This window comes from Cupressus sempervirens, chromosome 8, assembly GCF_028749045.1.
Source record: "Cupressus sempervirens isolate cs-2001-9-10 chromosome 8, ASM2874904v1, whole genome shotgun sequence".
Lineage (NCBI taxonomy): Eukaryota > Viridiplantae > Streptophyta > Pinopsida > Cupressales > Cupressaceae > Cupressus > Cupressus sempervirens.
The window spans coordinates 263,389,141-263,411,112 of record NC_143125.1 but is presented as its reverse complement, the minus strand read 5'-3'; the positions used below and the strand labels follow the sequence as shown (position 1 = coordinate 263,411,112).

At 35.8% G+C, this 21,972-nt stretch overlaps 2 protein-coding genes across 2 annotated transcripts in view; both read right to left on the bottom strand.

The window, feature by feature from the left end:
* Nucleotides 1-3,317: 3,317 nt before the first annotated feature.
* The window catches only part of LOC149542465 (regulator of nonsense transcripts UPF2), a 196,650-nt gene continuing 177,995 nt past the window's right edge, over nt 3,318-21,972 (bottom strand). The window contains exons 14-16 of the mRNA XM_089797407.1: nt 17,034-17,204; nt 5,267-5,452; nt 3,318-4,817 (exon numbers count right to left, since the gene is read on the bottom strand). Coding sequence (XP_089653533.1) covers nt 3,849-4,817; nt 5,267-5,452; nt 17,034-17,204 — 1,326 coding nt within the window. The 3' untranslated portion in view covers nt 3,318-3,848. The remainder of the gene's footprint in view (nt 4,818-5,266; nt 5,453-17,033; nt 17,205-21,972) is intronic.
* On the bottom strand, nt 12,369-13,940 carry LOC149542466 (uncharacterized). Its single transcript, XM_089797408.1, has 4 exons — nt 13,397-13,940; nt 13,025-13,257; nt 12,745-12,897; nt 12,369-12,606 (listed from the first exon to the last, which is right to left on the bottom strand). Exons 1-4 carry the CDS (start codon nt 13,804-13,806, stop codon nt 12,509-12,511), a joined length of 894 nt encoding a protein of 297 aa, XP_089653534.1. The 5' UTR covers nt 13,807-13,940; the 3' UTR covers nt 12,369-12,508.

Sequence of the window (21,972 nt, the reverse complement as noted above, 5' to 3'; positions counted from 1 at the left end):
GAAAATATTTTTAATATATTTATTAAAATATTTAGAATTTTAATATTTGTTAAAAACTAATCTTATATCTATATAAATGTTAGTGCTAAACCTGTTTAAAATTTCTAATGTTATCTTTTCTGAAAACTGGTTAGAAATGAGTAATATTGGCTTAAAAATTAGGCTCCTTTAATCTTTTCCTTTTACTAATTTTTATTAAGTATTATATAGGTTCAAGTTTTAGTGATCATTCTTGAAGTTTGTGTTTTGTTTAATGTGGTAGCCCTAGCACTACCCCTTCAGTTCTCTCTTCCATTGTGTTGTAGTTCTACTTCCTTTGAGGAATGATAAGATTTCTTATTTGGCATAATATCTCACACTAAATTAATGTACCATGGATGATAATAAAATAGAATGATTTACCTAATCCTATTGTGTGCAAATTAGTGTCCCAAGTTTTAGTTAATTGACTACTCTAATTACGTAATTATGTTCTTTCACTCTTTTTGTGGCTTATGTGCTACACTTTGTGTTTATTATATATGCATGTCTTAGATAAGATGTGAAAGGTGTCATGATTGAAAGTTGGAGTGGAGTTTTCCATGTTGCTTATTTTCATATGGTTTGGTGTCTTTCAATATTCCAAAAATCTTCCATGAGAGTCTTATTAATGACAAACATTATTCATTAATCCAATCATTTAATGGACTATAAAATCAATGCTTCTATCGGCTAACATTGCATGCACAAAAGCATGTGATTGCTAGTATATATATCTCTTGGATTACGTAGTAAATCCTTGATCAAGGTCTATTGAATGAAAATCATATGGGATCGAGTTATGATCCTCTATATTCAAATCAAAGGCTTTAATGTTGAAAATGGTTTAGCAAATAATCATGCCCGATAACCATAGGGTCTCTTGAGGAATTGTTTGATGACTAATCATACCCGATAACCTTTGGGTTTGTTGGCTAATTATGTTTATGCCTTCATGTCCCTTCAACGAGACACGTAGTTGAACAATCACAACTACCCCTTATATGCCTCTTGATTGCAATATATAAGATGGTCAATCACAAGAGATAGATCATTGAAATTCGTAAATGATTCTCTCTCTTCAGATTGGGACTTTTAACCAGTGATCAAATTATATATTTTGACCTGGCAAACAATTTTGAGTATCGAATCAATTCATATCCATCATTATTTAACATTATTTAATAAACAATGTAAGTCTTTCTGTGATATATAGCATATCACATCATTATAATTAAGTTAATATAGGCAATAATAAAATAATCTTAAAGTTGTCACATTTGATCACATGGTATATTTGCATTGGTTAGCATATGGGCATCCTTAATCAAGAGTTGGAGATTTAGTGTTTCATCTTGGACTAGTAAGCATTTGAGTAGGTGTGTTATAGTGGAACAAAACTCACATCATCAAGTTCCATAGGGCCAAATGGGTACAAAGGATGTTGACAATTGCTCCCCCCATAAAAGTTGTCTTGTGTGTGTAACAATTCGTAGCATTTATATCTACAAAAGACTAGCTAATGATAAATTGTTGGTAAGTTTGTTTAACATAACATAATAAACATTATATATAGTTGGTCATTACTTATGATGATGCATTGATAACTAATTGTCGAATATACAAAATAAATGCATACATTGTATCTTTTTTTTGTGCTAGTTGATTCTTAAGCTCAACTATATTAGGGGAACACTAGTCCAATCATCTTCCAAGTATTCCAACTCATAGTAAAAGTATAGAGTCCCATAAGGTGGAAAGCGTACAAAGGGTATTGCCTTTGGGCTTAGAAACAGTGGAATTCCAAGGCACCATATTAGGAACACGAAAAATAAGGAATTACTAGTATAACAATGATGGGGTCATTTCTACACATGACACCTCATGGTATATGATCAAGGAGTTCCATCGGGCCAAACAAGTATAAAGGGTGTTGCAAGGTGTTGCCTTTATGCTTGGCAAGGATGCACTTCTAGGGTACCTTGTAAATGTTGTTTTTGCTCTCTATCACAATAATTTAATACATTACAAATGTTCATTCATGGGAAGTAGGATACAAGTGGCAAGTTTGAGGTGAACAGTTATAAGACACCTTACTAGGTACTCAACCTTGTATTGATGCATGGGCCACATGAGGCCAAGGGATGATATTTTCTTAGGCTTGAGGTAGAGGATCTTCAAGGCACTATATGGTCACCCTATCTTAGCCCCTTATGGTTCAGCCTACTTAAAACTGATCTCGTGATCACATCTATACTTCTAAATTTCTAATACATACTTTTTTCGATTGAAGAGAACTATTATAAATGATTCCTAACGTGTTTGCAGGTTATAAAGTAAAAAATGTCTGTAGCCCTACTTTGTTTGAATTAAAAATTGTGACCAAGGGCCAAGTTTGGGGATAATTTAGTCATTATACACTCTTCTAGATATAAACTTTGTTTAGATGATATTAAAGATGCTGATTATTTTGATTACTAGAGGCCTATGTTAGGTAGATTTATTGGTTCAGCTCAGTGTGGTCTGTCGGGGTATCAAGAATGGGAGGGTTTGAGATTAGTAGCTAGCCTAATATGCTAGGTCATCGCCCTACCCCCAGTGTGTTGAGTGATGCACATCATTGCCTAGTGCGTGCACCGGTTCATTCGTAATGCCTCCCCGTCCAGTATTGGCTAAATAGACAGCTAAACCATGAGGTATGTAAGCAGAGGTCTAAAAGAAAACTATCCATCCCCTTTGGCAAGATATACATTTTAGTTTGCTGTTTAGACATTGCCCTCCCTGTCCCACATGCCCTCTTGAAAAAGTAATCAGCAGAGTATCCTTAATCACAGATATTAGATTTAGGAAAACTGCAACAGTTGGAGATACCTCAAAGTTGGAGAACACAACTTTCCTTACAAATATACATTACCAATGATTTGATCCAATTAAGGAAGTTGTCAGCAGAGCTTTACAAAGGTAAGTTGAATTTTGTTAAAAACAAATTTGAATAACCAAAATCAGTTCTCGGTTACTCTTTCCCGGAATTAAAAATGTGGGAATCTTTCAAAATGCTCTTTGTAACATTGTATATTTTTATAGACTAGAAAAAATATATGATCAAGAGAAGAAAGAAAGCTTTGTGATCCTCCTATTTAAATAAACATATTAATGGATAGAAAATGATGTGATTATATACAAGCACAGTACTCGGATCGCATAGCCCAAGATTTCAAATAATTGCAACAATTCTATCTAAATCAACAAGAATTAACACCTTCCAGTATTCTCACAAACCAACATAATGGAATTCTGAATTTCTTGAATATGTGCATATTTCACTATTAAAATGTCAAAAAAAAAATTCTACAATCAAGTCACAAGCGAAGGCAGTTGCATCAAAAATATGTTGTATAATACAATTTTTGGTCTTGTTCTGCATTATCTCAAAAGTCATGCCTGTGATATTCCATATTTCAGTGGTGTGGTTGATCAGTCCCCGCATGCACTTCAGGTAAATAGGCTTACACTCACATATTTTGGGGCATAGCCCCATCCAACTTGCTTTATTTACATTCAAGGAGCAGCAATTGTGCTCCTTTTGGATTTCAATAAGCCAATGGAAACTTCAGCTATTTGAGTATGCAAACTTTCCACTGGACCCTAAGAAGGTATGCATCAAGATTGGACATCACTCAATCATTGCATCTGTCATAGTAACACTATCCATGGGATCAACAATACCAATCACTGACTTTGGCTCAATGTGGCAACATTTGCACCCAGCCCCATTGAGATTAATATTCCCTGTACTGCACGTCACAGAGAAAATAATATGCAGCAGCATTCTATCTGCGTCGAATATAGCCTCCTGAACCTTGTGTATGGTGCCTCTGGCGTGCACTTGCTGACCTTCCAGAACCATCCCATCCTCCTTGGCCACTGTATCCTTTATTTGCTGCACCTAAACCTACTGGAGGCCAATTGATTGGCTGTGCTGTAGCACCAGATGAATCCTCTTCCTCTCGTTCATTGTATTCTAAAACCAGTCTTTTGATGTCCTGTTTCTCTTCAAGTTCAGCTGCTTCCTTCTGCTTTGTGCTTTGCACAAGAGAGCAATCATGTGGAATATACAATTGCTTGATTTGCTGCTTATTGCCTTTTTTTACAAGAACTTTAAAAGAAACGTTAGTCCCACCAGTCTCTTCATCTAAAACCTCATCGCCACTTTCTACTTCACTTGCCCTGTTGTGTTCCCTGGATCCTTCACCAAGATTCATAGGAATTGCCATGTTTAGTGTAGTACGAGCCCTTGTTTCTAGTTTACGAGAATCTAAACTCTCCTGCATAACTGCCCGCAACTCACGCTCAAAATCTGCTTCCTCTTCTGGATCGACCTCCATCAGTTTCTTCTGTCTTACTTGCACATCTTCTTCTTCAGAAGGAACATGTTCCCCACCATCATCTTCTTCATTCTCATCATCGAGTTCATCATCATGATCAGCAGACTTGTCTTCATCTGATTCCTCCTCATCTTCATGACCATCAGGTTCCAAGCTACTACTTTCTGTTTCAATTCCACTTTCTCCATCATCAATCCCCATGCCATTCTCCTCTGTTCCATTTATTGCCATCTGACCATTGACCACAGTAAAATTTAGAGCTATCTTCCCTCCTTCAGTATCAGAATGTCTTTCACCCCCTATCTTTTCAGGAGCTACATTCCATTCCTGCTCTTCTAAGTCAGTTATAGCAGCATCTGCTTCGTCCAAGGATGAATATCTAATCATTTTTGGTCGTAACTCAGCAAAGAGATCCTGAAAAGAAGTGTGCATATAGTTTTCAATGAGAATTGCATGTCCAGGTCCATGGAGGTTTTTAACTTCCGCAAACTATCAACAAATTTCATAAGTTCAAAGGTATTGTAAATAACTGACAAAACAAATTCAGGAGGTTCCTATCACATGTTCAAAAATGTCACTTGCATTAAGGAAAACATTTAGATTAAAAGCAATGCCAAGAGAAAATCACTTGATATTTCTATTTGCCTAAAAAAAGGTGGGAAATTTTTGAATGTCTTTACACATTGATCTGCCCAAGGCAGCTTCAAAAGTTCCTTGAAGTTATGTGAGATAAGAGACTTGCAAGCTTGGCCAAACAAACATAAAATTACAAGATGTGGTTGAACATAAAACTTACAAATTACAAAACTAACAGATATTTGCTGAGCCAGTAATAGTGACAGAATGCTATACTAATTACTGACCTGTAGATCAAACTCAACATCCAAAGGTATGCCCCCTTTGCTGAGAATATATCTTTGAAAATACACCAGGAACTTGTCAAGCCTTCTTTTCGAAGAACCTTTGTCAAAAAAGTGGCCACATGTCTGGAGTGTAGTTATGACCATCCGAATGCGAAAACAATCCTCTGATGGATCTAGTTCATCTTGCTGATTACATAAACATACATCAAGTGTTTCATCAAATGACTAAATGTTGCATGTACGTGACAACATAAATCAAACGGAAACAGCAACTAGAGACATAGTATTATCCAAAACCAAATATCTTATCCCGGGGGATGCAAATTTGCAACAAGTGTATACTTTTGTATCCAGACTCTTGACAAATTTTATAAAGTATCTTCAGCTCTATTGCAAGTAAACATCAAGCACATACAAAATACTTATATACATTTTGATATTAATATAGATAGGAAGACAGAATCTATGCACAATGTGTCTAATTTCCAGGACAGAAGACAGCAAGTACTAGTTATTTAGATATGAAAAATTTGTATGATGTGATAACTGTAGTACGGAAGTTGATGTTCCACAGCTATAACAGCAATTGATGAAACAGAAATGGATTTAAGTATTACTCCTAAACAAGATAAATGAGTATGGATAGTAGTACTATTCATTCACAAAAGGCTATAGTAACAAGGTCATTGTAAATCATCTACTGCATAGTAACAAGACCCAGCAAGTACTGCCAGAGTCATGAGCAAAACACTTACTGTGAGCCAGTAGACAGCCTAATCTGCCAAAACACTTACTTTTACATGCTATATCTTTTGAACTGCCAATTTTACTCAAAGTTCCTCGAGTTCAAAGCCTAAATTGGATTTCAGAGTTCGTACTGAACTAAAGTGTCACCCCATGATTTACTTATATCTCAAAGACAGAGCACTGAACTGTATGACTGCTTGATGGGGCATGACACAATCTGCAAAATATCCTCAATCTACCTCACATAAATCTCTTTCCAACTTGGGCTATGATTAAATTATTAATGAATAAAGAAGTCCTAGCAACTATAACGCAAACAAGCAGCACAATAGCTTTCCCAATAAACAAAAAGCCAGAATTCAAATTATCCCAGATATATCTGCAACAAATGAACTTATAGCCGTATTTTCTGCTTGGCGATAAAAAACATCAACTTATCACAGATACTTATTGTAGAGAAGTTGACAAAACATTGCAGAGAATTGTGTCCTTTATCGGCGATAAATCAGCATATCGTGATAAGCAGTACACTTATTGTGTGCATCTGGTATTTGACAGTGATGGCCAAGAAAAAGGGCAAAAGTCTTTTTTTTGTTTGGATGAGTAAATTTGGAGAGAGAGTTTTTGGAGGAGAAACAAGGTTAATTGCAGTGTAATTGAAGCTTATTTGAGGCCACTGACATGAAGAAGATGAAGCAGTTAACACGGAAACGCCTCAATGATATCGTCCTTCTGCAATAACCTTAAGTTGTGCACAAGAAAGGTAGAGTTAGGACCAGTTTGTCCACTTGATTCGGATGACATAGATCCTTATTGTGAATGGACATCAAGGAAGCAACCTCTAATGTTCACAGAGGATGAGATCTATGATTTGGAGAGGCAGGCTAGGGAGGAAGGTGGATTCGCAGTGGGATTGGATGACATGACGGCACTAAGAGTGAGGATGATACAAATGATGATGATTTGTTGCCAATGTCAACGCCATCAACATCTAGGATGGAGGTTGAGTCACAACCAAAGTAGACTTTTAGGGCTAGATCGCCTTGCACTCCAGTAGGTTTTACTAGAGCTATTGGGTAGGGGAAGAGGAAGATGTAGCCTATTTTGATATTCTACATGACACTTGTATATTCTTCAGATTTCAGACTATCAGACTATGGCTACGAGCAATTGACATTCTATATGAAGATGCAATTTTGTATCCTATTTGCATATATATATATATATATATATATATATATATATATATATATATATATATATATATATATATATATATCAGCTTGTTTGGTTCATTTACTCATTTACTAACTAATTAGATGCATCTCCTTATTGAATTTTGCCAAAAAATGCATTTCTAATTAAACTTAAGTTTTTAGGTTCCCAAGAAGCCTCCAACTCATCTCCAATATTTGCCAATATCTTTTTGTTTGCCGTTGGCAATTAGTTGCCATTAATGATATTTTGAACTATACGAAAAGCCACAGAGAAAAAAAAAATGTATCTGAATGGCCAACCTGGCATAGACATCAGTGACTGCAGCTTTGGAGAACCCTCCGTTGGGCAAAAAATCAGAGGCAAGGTCTGTGTGTTCTGTTGCTGCTTAAAGGCCAACTACTCTGTTCCTCATAACCTCCTAAAAGGCCTTCTGAACCTGCTATTTGCCTCCTACATGACACGCCTCCCTCATTCAAATGCCTCCAATTTTTTGTCAAGGTATTCAAACAAGTGAGGACAGATTATTTAGTCCCTATCAGGACAAGATTGCACCTGTATATATTATGGTGAAGTCTCTCCCCGAATAGTCCTGCATTTCCAGCAATCTTACATATCAGTCCACAACATCACCTAGCTCATGGAGTTTCATCTATATGGTCTTTTCTGAAAGCTCTTGAGCAGTTGCTAGTGCTCAAGAGCTTCACAATAGGGGAATCCCATCTGGTGCAAGAGCACCTAAGAAACAAGAACACAAAGAGGATAATATATCTTATGGGATATATTTAAATTCATTTGAGCCATTTATAATGTATTTGAGTCTTTTGAGTCAAGATGTAAAGGCCAGAGAAGCCATTTGTAATAAGTTGTCAAAATTGTAAAAAGGGGTCTTAATATGATCAATAATGTCAAAATGTTTATTTAATAGGTGAATGGATCTATTTGTATCCATCTAAATTCATTTGAGTCATAATTTTGGTCTAGGTTGGGTTTATATGAAATTTGTAATGCAAAAGTGCATAAAGTTCATAAAATGTTGTCAAAATGCAAAACGGTTAAAAGAATGTAATGGGTTGGTTTAAAAGGTGGTTGGGAACTTGTAAACCACCACAACCACTATAAAAGCATTGTATTGGTCATTTCAAACAGAGAGGAATGAATGAGAAGAAGAAGAGATCATTTTGAAACAAAATGGTTTCTTAAGAACTTGTCATTTTGATTAGTGTTAACTGTTTTTGTGTTGGTTCCAGGTCTTGTACGGCCATTTATAGCCTAGAACCCATGTATATCTTGTACTTTTGAATGGTAGGATTAATAAGCTTCTTTCTCTTTTTGGTTTGGAGCAATTTGGTTGAGTCTTGAAGAAGTTATGCAATTTTTTGTAAAAGTGGTTATTTTCCAATTTGAGGATGCCCAACTACAGTGGGATTTCAATGTTTGATACAGACACATTTGGATGAAAAAGAAACTATAGTTATATTCATTGGAACGATATGTGAACTAGCTATCATTTCCAATTGGTTTGAGTCGTTTTCATTTAGATATGTGTAAGTTATGTTCATTTTAATGATGACTGGTTTTTAAGGATCTCTGTTGAAGTTATCGACAATGATTTGTGCTTGTAGAACTATTTATGAATTGGAAGGATTAACAGCTTACATATTATGAAAATAAATTCATATAAGATCAATATGAAATTGGTTTGGTTTCATTTGGAGCAATGTAACGAGACTCGAACTCGGCTCGGACCGGCAAGGGTAACTTGACTCGTGACCCGGCTCAGCGGTGACTCGGCAAAGTGGAAAAACCTCGAAATTTTGAGATTTTTTAGGATTTAAAGAACATTCCATGCACCCATTATTGAATAAAGCGTAAAGACACGATAACATCATTAAATAGAAGATAATTTGATCATAATGCACATGCCACATACTTAAAAGTTAAAAACTTAAAACTTAAAAGTCAAACATTGATTACATAAGTACAATACTACAAAGTTACAAAGTTACAAAGGTAAATTGCTAAAAGTAAATACTATATTACTAGTAATTAAAGTCAAACTAAGATAAATCCATGCAAACCATCAAAATGTATATGTATTATCATTTATGCATTATGACATCCAACACATCAAGATTCAATAGTCATCATCAAATTCAAATGTTCCAAATGCTGATCATATATTAAGTTAAACTGTTAAACAAAAAGTTAAAACAAGACTATAAGTCTACAGCTATGGCTCCTAGTCGGAGTCATCATCATCCTCATCCTCATCGTCATCCTCATCATCATCGTCATTCTCATCCTCATCCCCAACCTCAGCCTCAAGCTCAAGCTCAGGCTCAGTATAATCTATAAAATGCCTCTTAGTAAGGCGTCTAAGGTAGGTCTTGGATGTCTCAGTAGCCATAGCATCAGCTCTTGAGGTGCCTCTAGGATCAACTGTACTCTCGGCCTCTGGCTCTGCCAATGTTTGTGAGGTGCCACTAGGAAAAACTGGAGCTCTCTGGTCCTCTATTGCCATAGCCATAGCCTCAACTTGGCTCTCTCTATCTGCCTGGTCAAGCCACTGTAGGTCCTCATCATCAAAGACAGGATCAGTAGCCTCAGTGATCCAATCAGACTCTGGATCAACCTCCTCTAGAGTAATCGGAGAGGTGTCACTATCCAAAATCTCCCTGATCCTAATGCGCAGGTTGTAGTGCACAAAGACAAGACTATTCATTTTCTACATAGACAACCTGTTACGCCTCTTCGAGTGGATGTGCTCGAACGTGCTCCAGTTGCGCTCACATCCAGAAGCGCTACTTGGCTGGCTCAAAATACGGATGGTGATTTGCTGAACGTTTTTGGTTGAAGGCCCAAACATTTGCCACCATCTATTTGAATTTTGAAAATAGGAAAACAAAAAAATATTAGTCCCATTTCAAAATTTGAACTTTAAGTTTAAAGCTAAAAATTTAGAAACTAGATTGTATAAGGCTTAAGCTGCAATCTTTACCTGGCTGCAATTTTGTACGACCTTGTCATGTCCCCACTCTAGCTCAGTCTAACAGAGACATGTGAATCAGCTTATTATGGGGTTTTGTAGGTTGACAGGGTTGGATAGAGACCCAGTATGGTTATTCAGTGTTGGGGACTTGGTTTTCTGATGGGTATTGATCAGTTGGGTGACGTTCCTTGTTTTTAGGAGGCAGTTCCTACATTTATGGGGTTCATTCCTACTTTTTAGGAGGTATGATCATGCCCAGGGCTGGGTTTCCATGAGATGACCCTTTGGGTTCAATTTCAGAGGGATAGGGCTTGTTTCCTAAATTTTAGGAGCATCCCTAGATTTTAGGGATGAGATTGCCAGTGGATCCTTGATTTCCGACTTCAGTCACAGACAGGTGACAGGATGATTTTATGGTTTGTGATGTCAGTTGGGCAGTTTGTGGCTATTTGGGTTATATTTTTAATATTTCCTAAGTTAGCATTTAATATTTAAATAAGGCTAAGTTAATAGCCATTTTGGAGTAATAAGGGAATTTTGGCCTCATCTGGATGCGTATCCCATGTTATGATAGCTCGTTGGAAAGGTCTTCAAATTCTCTAAATCTTCCTCATTGGTCTCAGGGCAATTTGGTGAATGGATTTATTACTATGGTGGAAAAGGTCATTTTCTAGTGACATGGTCACTTTAAAATAAGATTTAATTCATTTTTTTATAGCCAACGCCAATTGGGGGTCACTTTAGGGTTCGAATTGCTTTGCAAAGGGTTATAAGGAGATGGGCGCCATTTCTCATGATTATGCATATTTTTCAAACACTTCTTTTCAGATTTGCTCTGCTTGAGCGATTTGCATTCTGGGACGCAAACCCCAGGGTAATTGCTGGCTGGGACGTAACCCTCAGCAGCATTGGGTATTGGCTTGTCAGTAGTTTCAACAGTATTCAGGAGGAAGGTAGACGCCACTTCAGCTTGGGCCTACAGTTTGTTTTGTTGGGCATGTTCTTTGGCGTATGGGAGGTGAATTCTAGCAGCCGTACACTGCCATTTCTTGCAGCCGTACTCTGTCATTTGCAGCACTTGGATACATAGAAAAATCGGTTACTCAGCAGCAAATTCTTGCATCTTATCAGCCCGTTTTCATCAGCCAGTTGTGGCGTCATTGTTAGAGGAAATGTACTGGATCTTTTATTTGGCTCTATAATTCAGAGATCTACCTGGTAGGATTTGTATCAACTCTGACTTTACTGCATATTGTTATTTATTTTCAGACTCTTTTCTTGCCATTTGCTACTTCTCATTTCTATGTGGAATAATCGTCAAAAACACAAAAACAAACAAACTCTTCTGCATTTCCGTCTAGTTCTACAAGAAAACATTAATAAACAGGAAAAAACAAAAAAATAAAATAAATCTACAGCAGATTTGCAGCAGAGATCCATCAGGGATCTTTCAGACCTTCTTTGAAAATTTGACTTGAAAAAATGGGCCCTGATGCATTATTATAGGCATCCATCTCAAGCAATATATTTGTGGGATTAGGGGACATCTTCGATATCACTGTGTATAGGCCACTAAGAACCTCCTGCCTTGAAATCATCACAGAAACAATATGCTGGATTGAGATAATAGGCTGTTGCGTGGATGGGCTTATGAAGCTGATTTTGCCATCTCCTATCAATTATGTCCCAAATAGGGCCATAGTTTTCCTCAACTCCTACATATTTGGCCTTAATAGTCTCTTTGACCCTATCCATGCCCTTATAAATGTAGCCCATAGAGGGCTTCTCGCCATTAGCAACTCGTAGGAGGGCTACAAGAGGCTCGGTGATCTACAAAACAATTAAACAAAAAAACAATTTAGTGAATGATGAAACTTTGCAAAGTTGCACAATGAAAATAAAACAAAAAAATGTATGAGACAAATTAATTTATAAAATTTGAAAACTCAAGCTTTTAAAATTTAAAATTTAAATTTAAAATTACCTCCACAATCTTCGAACATGGCTCCCAAAAATCATCATCATCATAAATGCATTTTGTTGCATCTATCCTTGTAGGGCTGCTCGCAAAGGAGGAGGAACTCCATTCTGGACCAACAAACATGCACCTCAACTCTAACCTTGAACTCAACAAAAATTTTAGTGTGATAAAGTTAAGAGGCAAATCTTGTGATACCAGGACGAGCCAACTCCTTTCTCTTCGCGTATTTCCTCATAGTGCTGAGGACCAAGGCATGATTATAGATGAACTTACAAAGATTTTTGGCCTTGGTAACACATGATTTCACTCATACAAGCTTGCCAATATCCTCTAACATGAGGTCGATGCAATGGGCTGCACATGGAGTCCAAAAGATTTTTGGGTGTCTCTCCATCAATAGTTTTCCTGCAGCAATTTTAAATTAGTTAGTAAACGATGAAAATTTTTGATGTATTAAAAAACTTTTAATTTTCAAAATTTAATGAAAAACTAAAACAAATTTTTTAGAAGTAGAAATTAGAAAGTTAGAAGTTAAAATTTTACTTGCAGCAACATAATTAGCTGCATTATCTGTCACCACTTGGACAACATTGTCTTCCCCCACCTCCCTTATGACCTCCTCAATAGTCTCACATAATGATTTTGCATTTTTCCCACATGAGGAAGCATCTATGGACCTCAAAAACATGGTGGATCCTAAAAGTGAAAATTAAACAAAATAATTATCATTCAAGAATCAATACTCAATTAAACAAAATTTTCGTTATTCAATAATAGTATACATTAAATTTTAGACTTCAAGAAGTAGAGCATGATGAATTACCTCCGCTAGAAACAAGAAAAATTAGGAGGGTTCTGGACCTCCTATCTGTCCATCCATCTGTCATGATGGTACACCCCTTTTGGCTCCAAATCTTTTTGTGGTCCTCCAACTCAAGTTTCATCTCCTCAACCATATCTAGCAAGAGGGGGCCACTCAACTCATCTTCAGTGGGGGTTTTGAACCCCGCACCACAGATGGAAACTGCATCAATCATCCCTTGCCAATAAGGAGTCCTATTACATTTATAAAAACATTTTAATTAGCATATTTCAAATTTTCAACATCAAGATAAAAGTACAAAATTGAATATAAATTTTAAAACTTAAAACGTAAAACAATCAAAATATAAATGAAGTTGAAAACTTGAAGTACCTGGCTGCTATAAATGGAATGTCACAGAAAAACCAAAACTTGCAAATTGCTTTTACTCCAGCTTCATGTATCTCCCTATTCCAGCCCATGCTCTCAAGTGAGGGTTGTGCACCAGGAGTGGTACGCAGTACAAAAAAGTTGTCCAACTCACTAGATTTTCTAACTCTAGGACAAAGAATAGCAGCACTACTAGAAGGGGCAGCAGCAGTAGCATCACTAGAAGTGCAAGGAATAGATGTAGAAGAAGCAGGAGCAACAAAAGCACTAGGATGATAGGGGGGACGGGAAGAACCTTCTCCAACACAGCCTACTGACTCAGAAACATTTGCAGATGGGCGTGAAAGGGAACTGAAACCAATCTGAGCTAACTCTTCTAATTGTTTTTTTTTTAAATTCTTTTTCTTGTTCATATTTTTCCAAAGCTACATAACAAAAACGTTGAGCCTCAACAGTTGTAGCTCCACAAGGCTCAATATCATGACCACATAAGCCAGTAATATGGTATTTTAATCTATTTATCCCCCCACTATTAATGGTTTTGCAAAATAGGCATTTTGTTTGAGTTCTCTTTCTACTCGGAAATTCTATGGTGAACTTCCAACACTCATCTTTTTTGTTGCCTTTAGAGAGCTTGGGTTTTTTACCTCCAGAAGCTATTATGACTTAATTAAGGAAAAATGTAAAGGTTGCTGCAATAAGACATTTTAGACCAAATATTACCATTTCAGCATTGCATTTTATGAAGATCTAAAGTTATAAAAAAACTCATAAACAAACAAAAAAAATTCATGCAAAAAACCCATAAGCATAGACAAAAAAATCATCAAAATCTAAACAATCAAATCTTACCTCTTTCAAATGCTTTGGGAAGTGTTGAGAAGAGCTCCTATAAACTCCTTGATGATCTAAATGCAAGCTCCAATATCACAAATGCAAGCTTTTCTCCTCCTCCTTTCAGCTGGTTGCAAAACAAGAAAACTCTTTTTCTCTTCTACCTCTCTCTCTCTTTCTTCTTTTCACTATAGACTGTTATGGGAGCCCTTTTAGGGTTATATGAGTGAGAAATGTAAAAAAATTAACATTAAAAGAAGTTGCAAAAAAATTATATTTTAATGGTCGAATTTTTGCCTGCCACGGCCGGGTCAAGCTCAACCGGGTCGAGTCACGCGAGTCACTCCTCGTGACTCGCCGCTCGTGGGTCACAAGTCATTGTGACTCGGCGAGGTCAGTGCAGCTCGCTGACTCGCGTGACTTGCCGCGAGTCACATTACCCTGATTTGGAGTCTTTTTGAGAAAGTTATTGCATTCCCTAGGCAGGGTTACTGGTTTTACTTCTAATTTATGACAGAGAAAATGGGTCTACGTGCAAAGATTATAACTTGTAATGGATTTATTATTTTTGGCTCAGCTTTGGATATGTTTTAGTATTCCTAATTTGGAAAACTTTCATCAAAGGTTTTGGCAAGAAAAGTTCAAGATTAAAAGTTATAAATAATGTAATCAGACATAGAAATCTGATTAAGTGAATGAAGATGTTGTCTTAGTTTCCTAAATGTCAGGCTCTCTATTGAAATCTTTGAGATGTTCTTGGTTCCTTGAGGGTGTACCAGCCCATTGTGAATCCCTTGAGTTGAACTAAGATCCCTTGAAGGTAAGTACAAAGGGCTCTGCATCACCATCCTCCTCGAAATTCAAGTTTTCAACCTTCTTTTCATTATCTTGATTTTCTTTTTCAAAAAGCATTTCTTGTTTAGTGGTTTGGGTGAAAATATATTTTCCGATGCCTCTAATTCGAGCAAATGCCAAAAGATTATTTTTTCTGGTCACCAACCTCACTTTTGAAGCCATTTGCAAAAGCGGGCTGTCTCATAAGGGAATAAAATGAAAAGTTACTCATTGAGCTGGTTAAAGCACTATCGATGCTCAATATACCAACCAGATTTCAGATCTGAGACTTCATCTACCACTATGAGAATCTTCCTGCTGCTACCACTTGAAGCACCAATGATTAGAGCCCCTCTGGAGTTTATGCCACTCCAAGATATTAAAGTCATGCATAGTTGAAGAATGAAGAGTTCAATAGTTTCTGCTCATATATATCAATTATCTTGAATTTCCTACCACTTCAAATCTTCACAAAGCAAAAGTTTTTTTCTGAGACCATGCAAAAATATGGTTGGAATAAAAAAGTACTAATGGCAAGTTTTGAGAAAAAACATCATGAAGAAAAAACATCATGTAGAGGTTGTAGACTGATCTTCAATTCTTAATGTAGACTGGAAAGATTAAACAAGGCTCCCTTTAGACCAGTACATACATTACTCAGGTGACTGCAAATAACCAATCAACCCTGAAACTCTGAAAGTTGTCTTTACTTTCCTCAATGGCAATCACCACTGGATCAAAATTCACTGGGAAGTGATCTCAAAAATCTTTTCTACTGTTTCTGTTCTCTGATTGTTTCCTCATGAGCTCTAAGCTGATTTAAAAGGAAGTACTGAAATGGGTGACCTCCCGGGAAGTCCCGATGCTTCACCTCTGCAAGCATCACGTAAATGGCTAAATGCAATGTGTGCTAAGTATTCCATTCATTCTCACAAGAGATGGCTTCTTGTAAACCACTACTCATGAAATGTGTCAATGAACTTGACTAAAAAATTACACAGTTGAATCCTAATAGCAATATCACAACTACGTGTTTCTCATTATTTTCCCTGTTTTCAAAAACTACATTTGGTATCAGAGTCTGTCGATCATATTTACTGACTTAAATTGTTTAAGGAAAGAAGGTATAGCTGCTGCAATAAAAGGAGCAAATAAAAGATCAGAAGAATAAAAGATCAGAAGAAAAATTCCTTCAAGATATTATTTTCCACTTTCCAGTTATGGATTTTACCATTTTTCTATTCAAACATTAGCACAGGACTATGCCACCAAATGAACATTTTAAGTATGCACAAAATTTCGAGGAAGCCGACTTAACTTGGCCGCAAAGAAACACTTGTAACTACCACCATCTGGTCTCTTATTTTCATTTAATTCCAATACATGCGATGATCATGATCAACCAACAAATGCAACACATACACATTACATTAGTTAGATTTATGTCAAATTAACATTGTGACCACACAACATTTTGAAATTGATCCTCAGATGTAATTCATGTGCCCATAATCATGTTCTGTCAGATATTGAATGAGTTCATATAATGATGCTTATTGAACTTTGTAAGTTCGAAACTAAAAAGATATATTACTTGCAGTTTAGAGTAGCATAGAGATGATCAGAACAGACTAATTGTAATAAATGTCACAAGTAAACAAAATTGGAGTTCCCATGATGAAAACAGTTTCGACGATCTCAAGACAGTGTCATCATTGATAAATAGCAACATATTATTAATCAGCGAGGATAAAAAACAAACAGTGACACAATCTGATATTTAGATGATTAATGCCAGATAAGGGGAAAAATATTTAATTTTGCTGCAAAGAGTACCATTCTAATAACTTCATTTGTGAACGATTTTAGGATAAACACTTTCAGAGTTTAAAGCATTCCCATGAAATATATATCAAGACATCTGGAAAGCTAAAAGATTCTGACTGAACCAAAGTAATGATTGTGTGCCTACCTCTGCAGTATCATGTCCAAAGAAAAGGACCAAATAAAGTGTATCAAAGATCACAGATGAATCAATAAGACGATAATTGTATAGCTCTCCTAAAAAGCGCATGTGTGCTATGCGTCGCTGTTGCATTCCATAATCATTCAACTCCAGTCCAAGCCTGATCTCCTCCAGAATCTGCAATAGTAAACTAGCTAACACATCTTAAGCTCAGAATAGCACCAACAATTGTCTCTTGAAAATTTTAGCAGGAATAATAAGCCATTTTGCTTAGATTATCCTTCCCATTGTCCATGGTAGATCACAGTATCCAGTATAGAAATACAAAGCATCAGGCTCGAGATACATAGCATTTAAGTCAAACTATTTAGTCCACGACATCTTATCACAATAGTGCCACCTAAATTAAAAAATTGTCAGGATCTCAAAGCAATGAGAAAGATAGAACAGCATCAAAACATAAAAAACAGCAATAAAAGGAATTGTAGATTTTAAGTTTTCAACTTTTCATTTTAACGCATTCCTAGAAACATGAAAATGTAAGCCAATGGCATAGGGAGGCCAAGATAAATAAAAAACTGTTGCAGGTACCTTAGAATTCATAATAGATTCTTTTAAATAACAAATATAATATAAACTATGGGAGTGAAGCCAGCTCACTTTAAAGACATGATTTAGGCCCACCTTGAAACCAGTTTCTAATAAGCATGCAAAATTGCCAAATCACAATATTTTATCTAAGGAATGGTAAATAACATCATCCAAATAGTCAGTAGAAAGACGTCCTCATTTGGGTTGAAGTATAAGCAGTGAAGCATTTATTCAAATAATATTTATCAACTTCTTCCACGCATAGTTGCACTTAGATTTTGCTAACCAAATTGTCACCCCCAATTCAGTAAAGTCTGAAATTTTGAAATAAATGCCAAAAGCCCATCAATCTGGAAATTCCATTGAAGCCAAATCATAGATTTACTACCATTCCAAGAATCAAAACTTTGGTCACAGCAACTAGCATACCACAGTTCCTAGTGTTAAGATTATAGTCTCATTCGGATTGAAGTTATCAGATTATTACCATAAAATATATATGTAATTGAGAAATTATAATATATATATCTAATTGTAATTATAAATATTTACTAAATGTTTAGACTAACCGATAGTTCTAGACCAGTGTCTATGATTATTATAAGTCAAGCCCACAGAGGGCCATGACTATTCATGCATATATATATATATATATATGCTATCAGTGACTGTAATGATCAATATCAATAACAAGGCATAACGATTATTATAGCCACCTGAGACAAGTCATCACCATTATATAGATATTCTGATCTGAACATTGAACATTACTGGTTAACTGCAATAAATATAGATATACATTCATTCAAGTCTGAGATAAATAAGTGCAGTGATCTTTCTCTATAAAGATCTGATTTCCTTAACATGATATCAGAGCCTCGTTAGACGAAAATCATTGGAAACATATCGGTACAAGATTTTATCATAACAGTCAGAGTAAATTAAGACTAAGATGGCTAACGGGATCGAAGTAGAAGATAGAATGGAAGGGGCTAGAAACTTCTCTTCATGGAAAATACGGATTATAGCCTTACTTGAAGAACTTGAGTTAGAATCCTTCATAGAACATGATCTAAAGATGCCTGAAGAAGAACCTGAAAGGACTACTTGGAACAGACGAAACAGAAAAGCCAAGAAAATTATAATCGATGCTGTTAGAGATCATATTCTCCCTTCAATAGCGAGATTGAAAACAGCTTATGAAGTATTTAAATCTATAAAAGATACATTTGAAACAAACAATGCAGGCGGAATACTGACCTTAAAGCAGCAACTCATGAATATAAATATAAAGAAGAGGAAATAACGACCTATTTCTTAAACATTTCTCAAATAAAGGATCGACTTGACACCATTTGAAACAATGTACATGACTCGGAACTTTCACTAATTGCTCTAAGAGGACTACCTATATCATGGGAATCATTCATTCAATGTGTAAGTCACCCTTCTCTTCCAAAGTTTCATCAACTAAAGAACGAATGCACTCAAGAGGACTCACAGCTAATATCAAGAGGAATTTGCACAAATAAGGAAGAAGAGATCCAAGCACTACATACAAACTCCAGAAACAAAGGAAAGCAGAGGAAATTCAAACCAAAGAGAGGAAATAACTCTCAAAATCACAAGAAAAGAGATCTATCCAAAGTACAGTGCTATCGATGTGATAATTGGTCACATTTGAAGATTTTGTCCAGAAAGGAAGGAAAATCAAGCTACCCTAGCTGAGTCTCATGAAGTGGAAAATCCTCTATTCTATTTAGCCTTGTCAAGTGAATTAAACACAAGTAATAATACTTGGATAATAGACAGAGGAGCTTCAAGACATATGATTGGGTTTAGAAATCAATTTGAAACATTCAGAGAGTATTGCACAGAAGAAGTCACAATTGGAGATAATTCTACTTAGCCAGTAAAAGGAATTGGGACCTGCTCCTTACAAATAAAAATAGGAGAAACTCTTCAATTAAAAGATGTACTATTTGTACCAGGGATAAAAAGAAACCTAATCTCCATTTCGGGTCTAGTCAATCAAGGATACTGTCACCTTCAATGAGGATAAAGTGTTACTATGGCCTAAAAACTCTTAACATAAAGAACGCCATTAGAATAGGATCAAGAGATGGAAGCCTATACAAATTAAGTATTAAGGCAAAACCACAAGCACTAAATCATGAAGTCCATAAATCTAATGAACTTTAGCATGGAAGATTAGGGCACCTTGGCTGTAGTGCCTTTCCTACCATAGGGAAAATCACTACAAGCATACCTAATCTCAAATATGATCACATTAGTATTTGTAAAGGGTGTGCCCTAGGAAAAAATAAAAAATGATATTTTCCTTTAAGTAAACACAAGTCTAAAATTGTACTAGAACTTGTTCACACCGACTTGTGTAGACCCATGTCAACACTTTCACTAGAGGGATTGCTGTACTATGTGACTATCATTGATGATTACTTTAGAAAAACGTGGATATACTTTCTTAAACTTAAAGAATCTAATGAAGTTTTACAAAAATTCAAAGAATTATAAGCCCTAGTAGAAAATCACATTGGAAAGAAAATAAAAACATTAAGATCAGACAATGGAGGTGAGTACACATCTGACATCTTCAAAGAATTTTGTATTTCTATTGGGATTAAGAGGGAGACTATAGTACCTTATAATCCTCAACAAAATGGGGTTGCAGAAAGGAAATATAGAACTATTATAGAAGCAGCAAAAGCCATGATTCATGACCAAAATCTCCCCATGTCTTTTTGGGCCAAAGCAGCAAGTACACCAATATACATTCAAAACAAAAGTCCTCATGTAACATTAGAAAATGTAACTCCTGAAGAAGCCTTCATAGGGAACAAACTAGATCTTAGTCATCTAAGAATTTTCAATTCCCAGCCTACATTCACATTCCCAAGAGAAAAGGTCTAAATTAGAACCTTCCAAAAAGAAAGGCATATTCGTTGGCTATAGTGAAACAACTAAGGGATACCAAGTATATATTCTAGGACAAAAGACTGTTGAAATCAATAGCAATGTTAAGTTTGGTGAAGATATCGTTTTCAAAACATCCTTAAACAAAGAAGACAAGGAAATTGAGAATCAACGGGAGTTCATCATAGAAGATGATCATAATACTGAAAATCATAGGAAGAACACTATAGAAGATACTTCAAATCTGAGGGAGAGTTTTTCCGAAGAAAGAGACACACCTGCATCTAATGTTGAGAATGATGAAGTTTTAAATCACAAGAAAAAGACCACTATGGGCCAGCAAAATGATTGAAGAGAACAATGTAGAACCATATGAGATTTCTAAAGAAAATAAGAAATCTAGAAATCAAAAATGCTATATTGCCTTAATAACTGAACTTCCAATTACAGAACCAACTAATGTTGAGGCTTTAAAATGTCAAGCATGGAAAGATGCAACAGTAGAGAAATATCAATCCATTCTAAAAAATGATGTTTGGGATATTGTCCCTAGACCTAAAGACAAATCAATTGCATCTTCAAAATGGCTATTTACAATCAAGTATGCCCTTGACGAAAGCATTGAAAAACACAAAGCTAGATTTGTTGTAAGGGGTTTTTCTCAAAAGGCTAGAATCGATTATGAAGAAATATTTGTTCCAATTGCACATTACACCTTAGTAAGAACAATAATTGTCATTGATGCATCCAAAGGATGGAAAATACATCAAATGGATGTAAAGGCAACCTTCTTAAACAATATCATTGAAGAGTAAGTATATATAGAACAACCACATTATAGGAAGCGTTATGCATGCAAACTAAAGAAAGCTCTCTATGGCCTTATGCAAGCTCCCAGGGCTTGGTATGAGAGGATAGACAACTATCTCTTCAAGTTAGGATACTCTAAAAATGAAGCTGACCCTAACATATATTTCATAATATCTAACGACGACGTGTTAATTATTGTTCTTTATGGTAATGACTTATTGATAACAGGTGTAGAGCACCTTATAGCTAAATGCAAAGAAGACCTCATAGCTGAATTTGATATGAAGGATCTTGGACTTATACATTATTTTCTAGGTCAAGAAGTGTGACAGAAAGAGAACTATATTTTCCTAAATCAAGGAAAATACACTACTGATATATTGACCAGATTCGGGATGATGGAATGTAAATCTTTTTCAACTCCAATGGAAACTAACCTTCATAAGCTTTAAAGTGAAGTTGCAGATTCAAAACTTGTAGACCTTACTCACTATAGTCAAATTGTTGGATCTCTTATGAACCTGGTAAATACAAGACCACATATCAGCTATGCTACGAATGTGTTAAGTCATTTCATGTGTGAAGCCAAGAAGATCCACCAAAAGGCTGC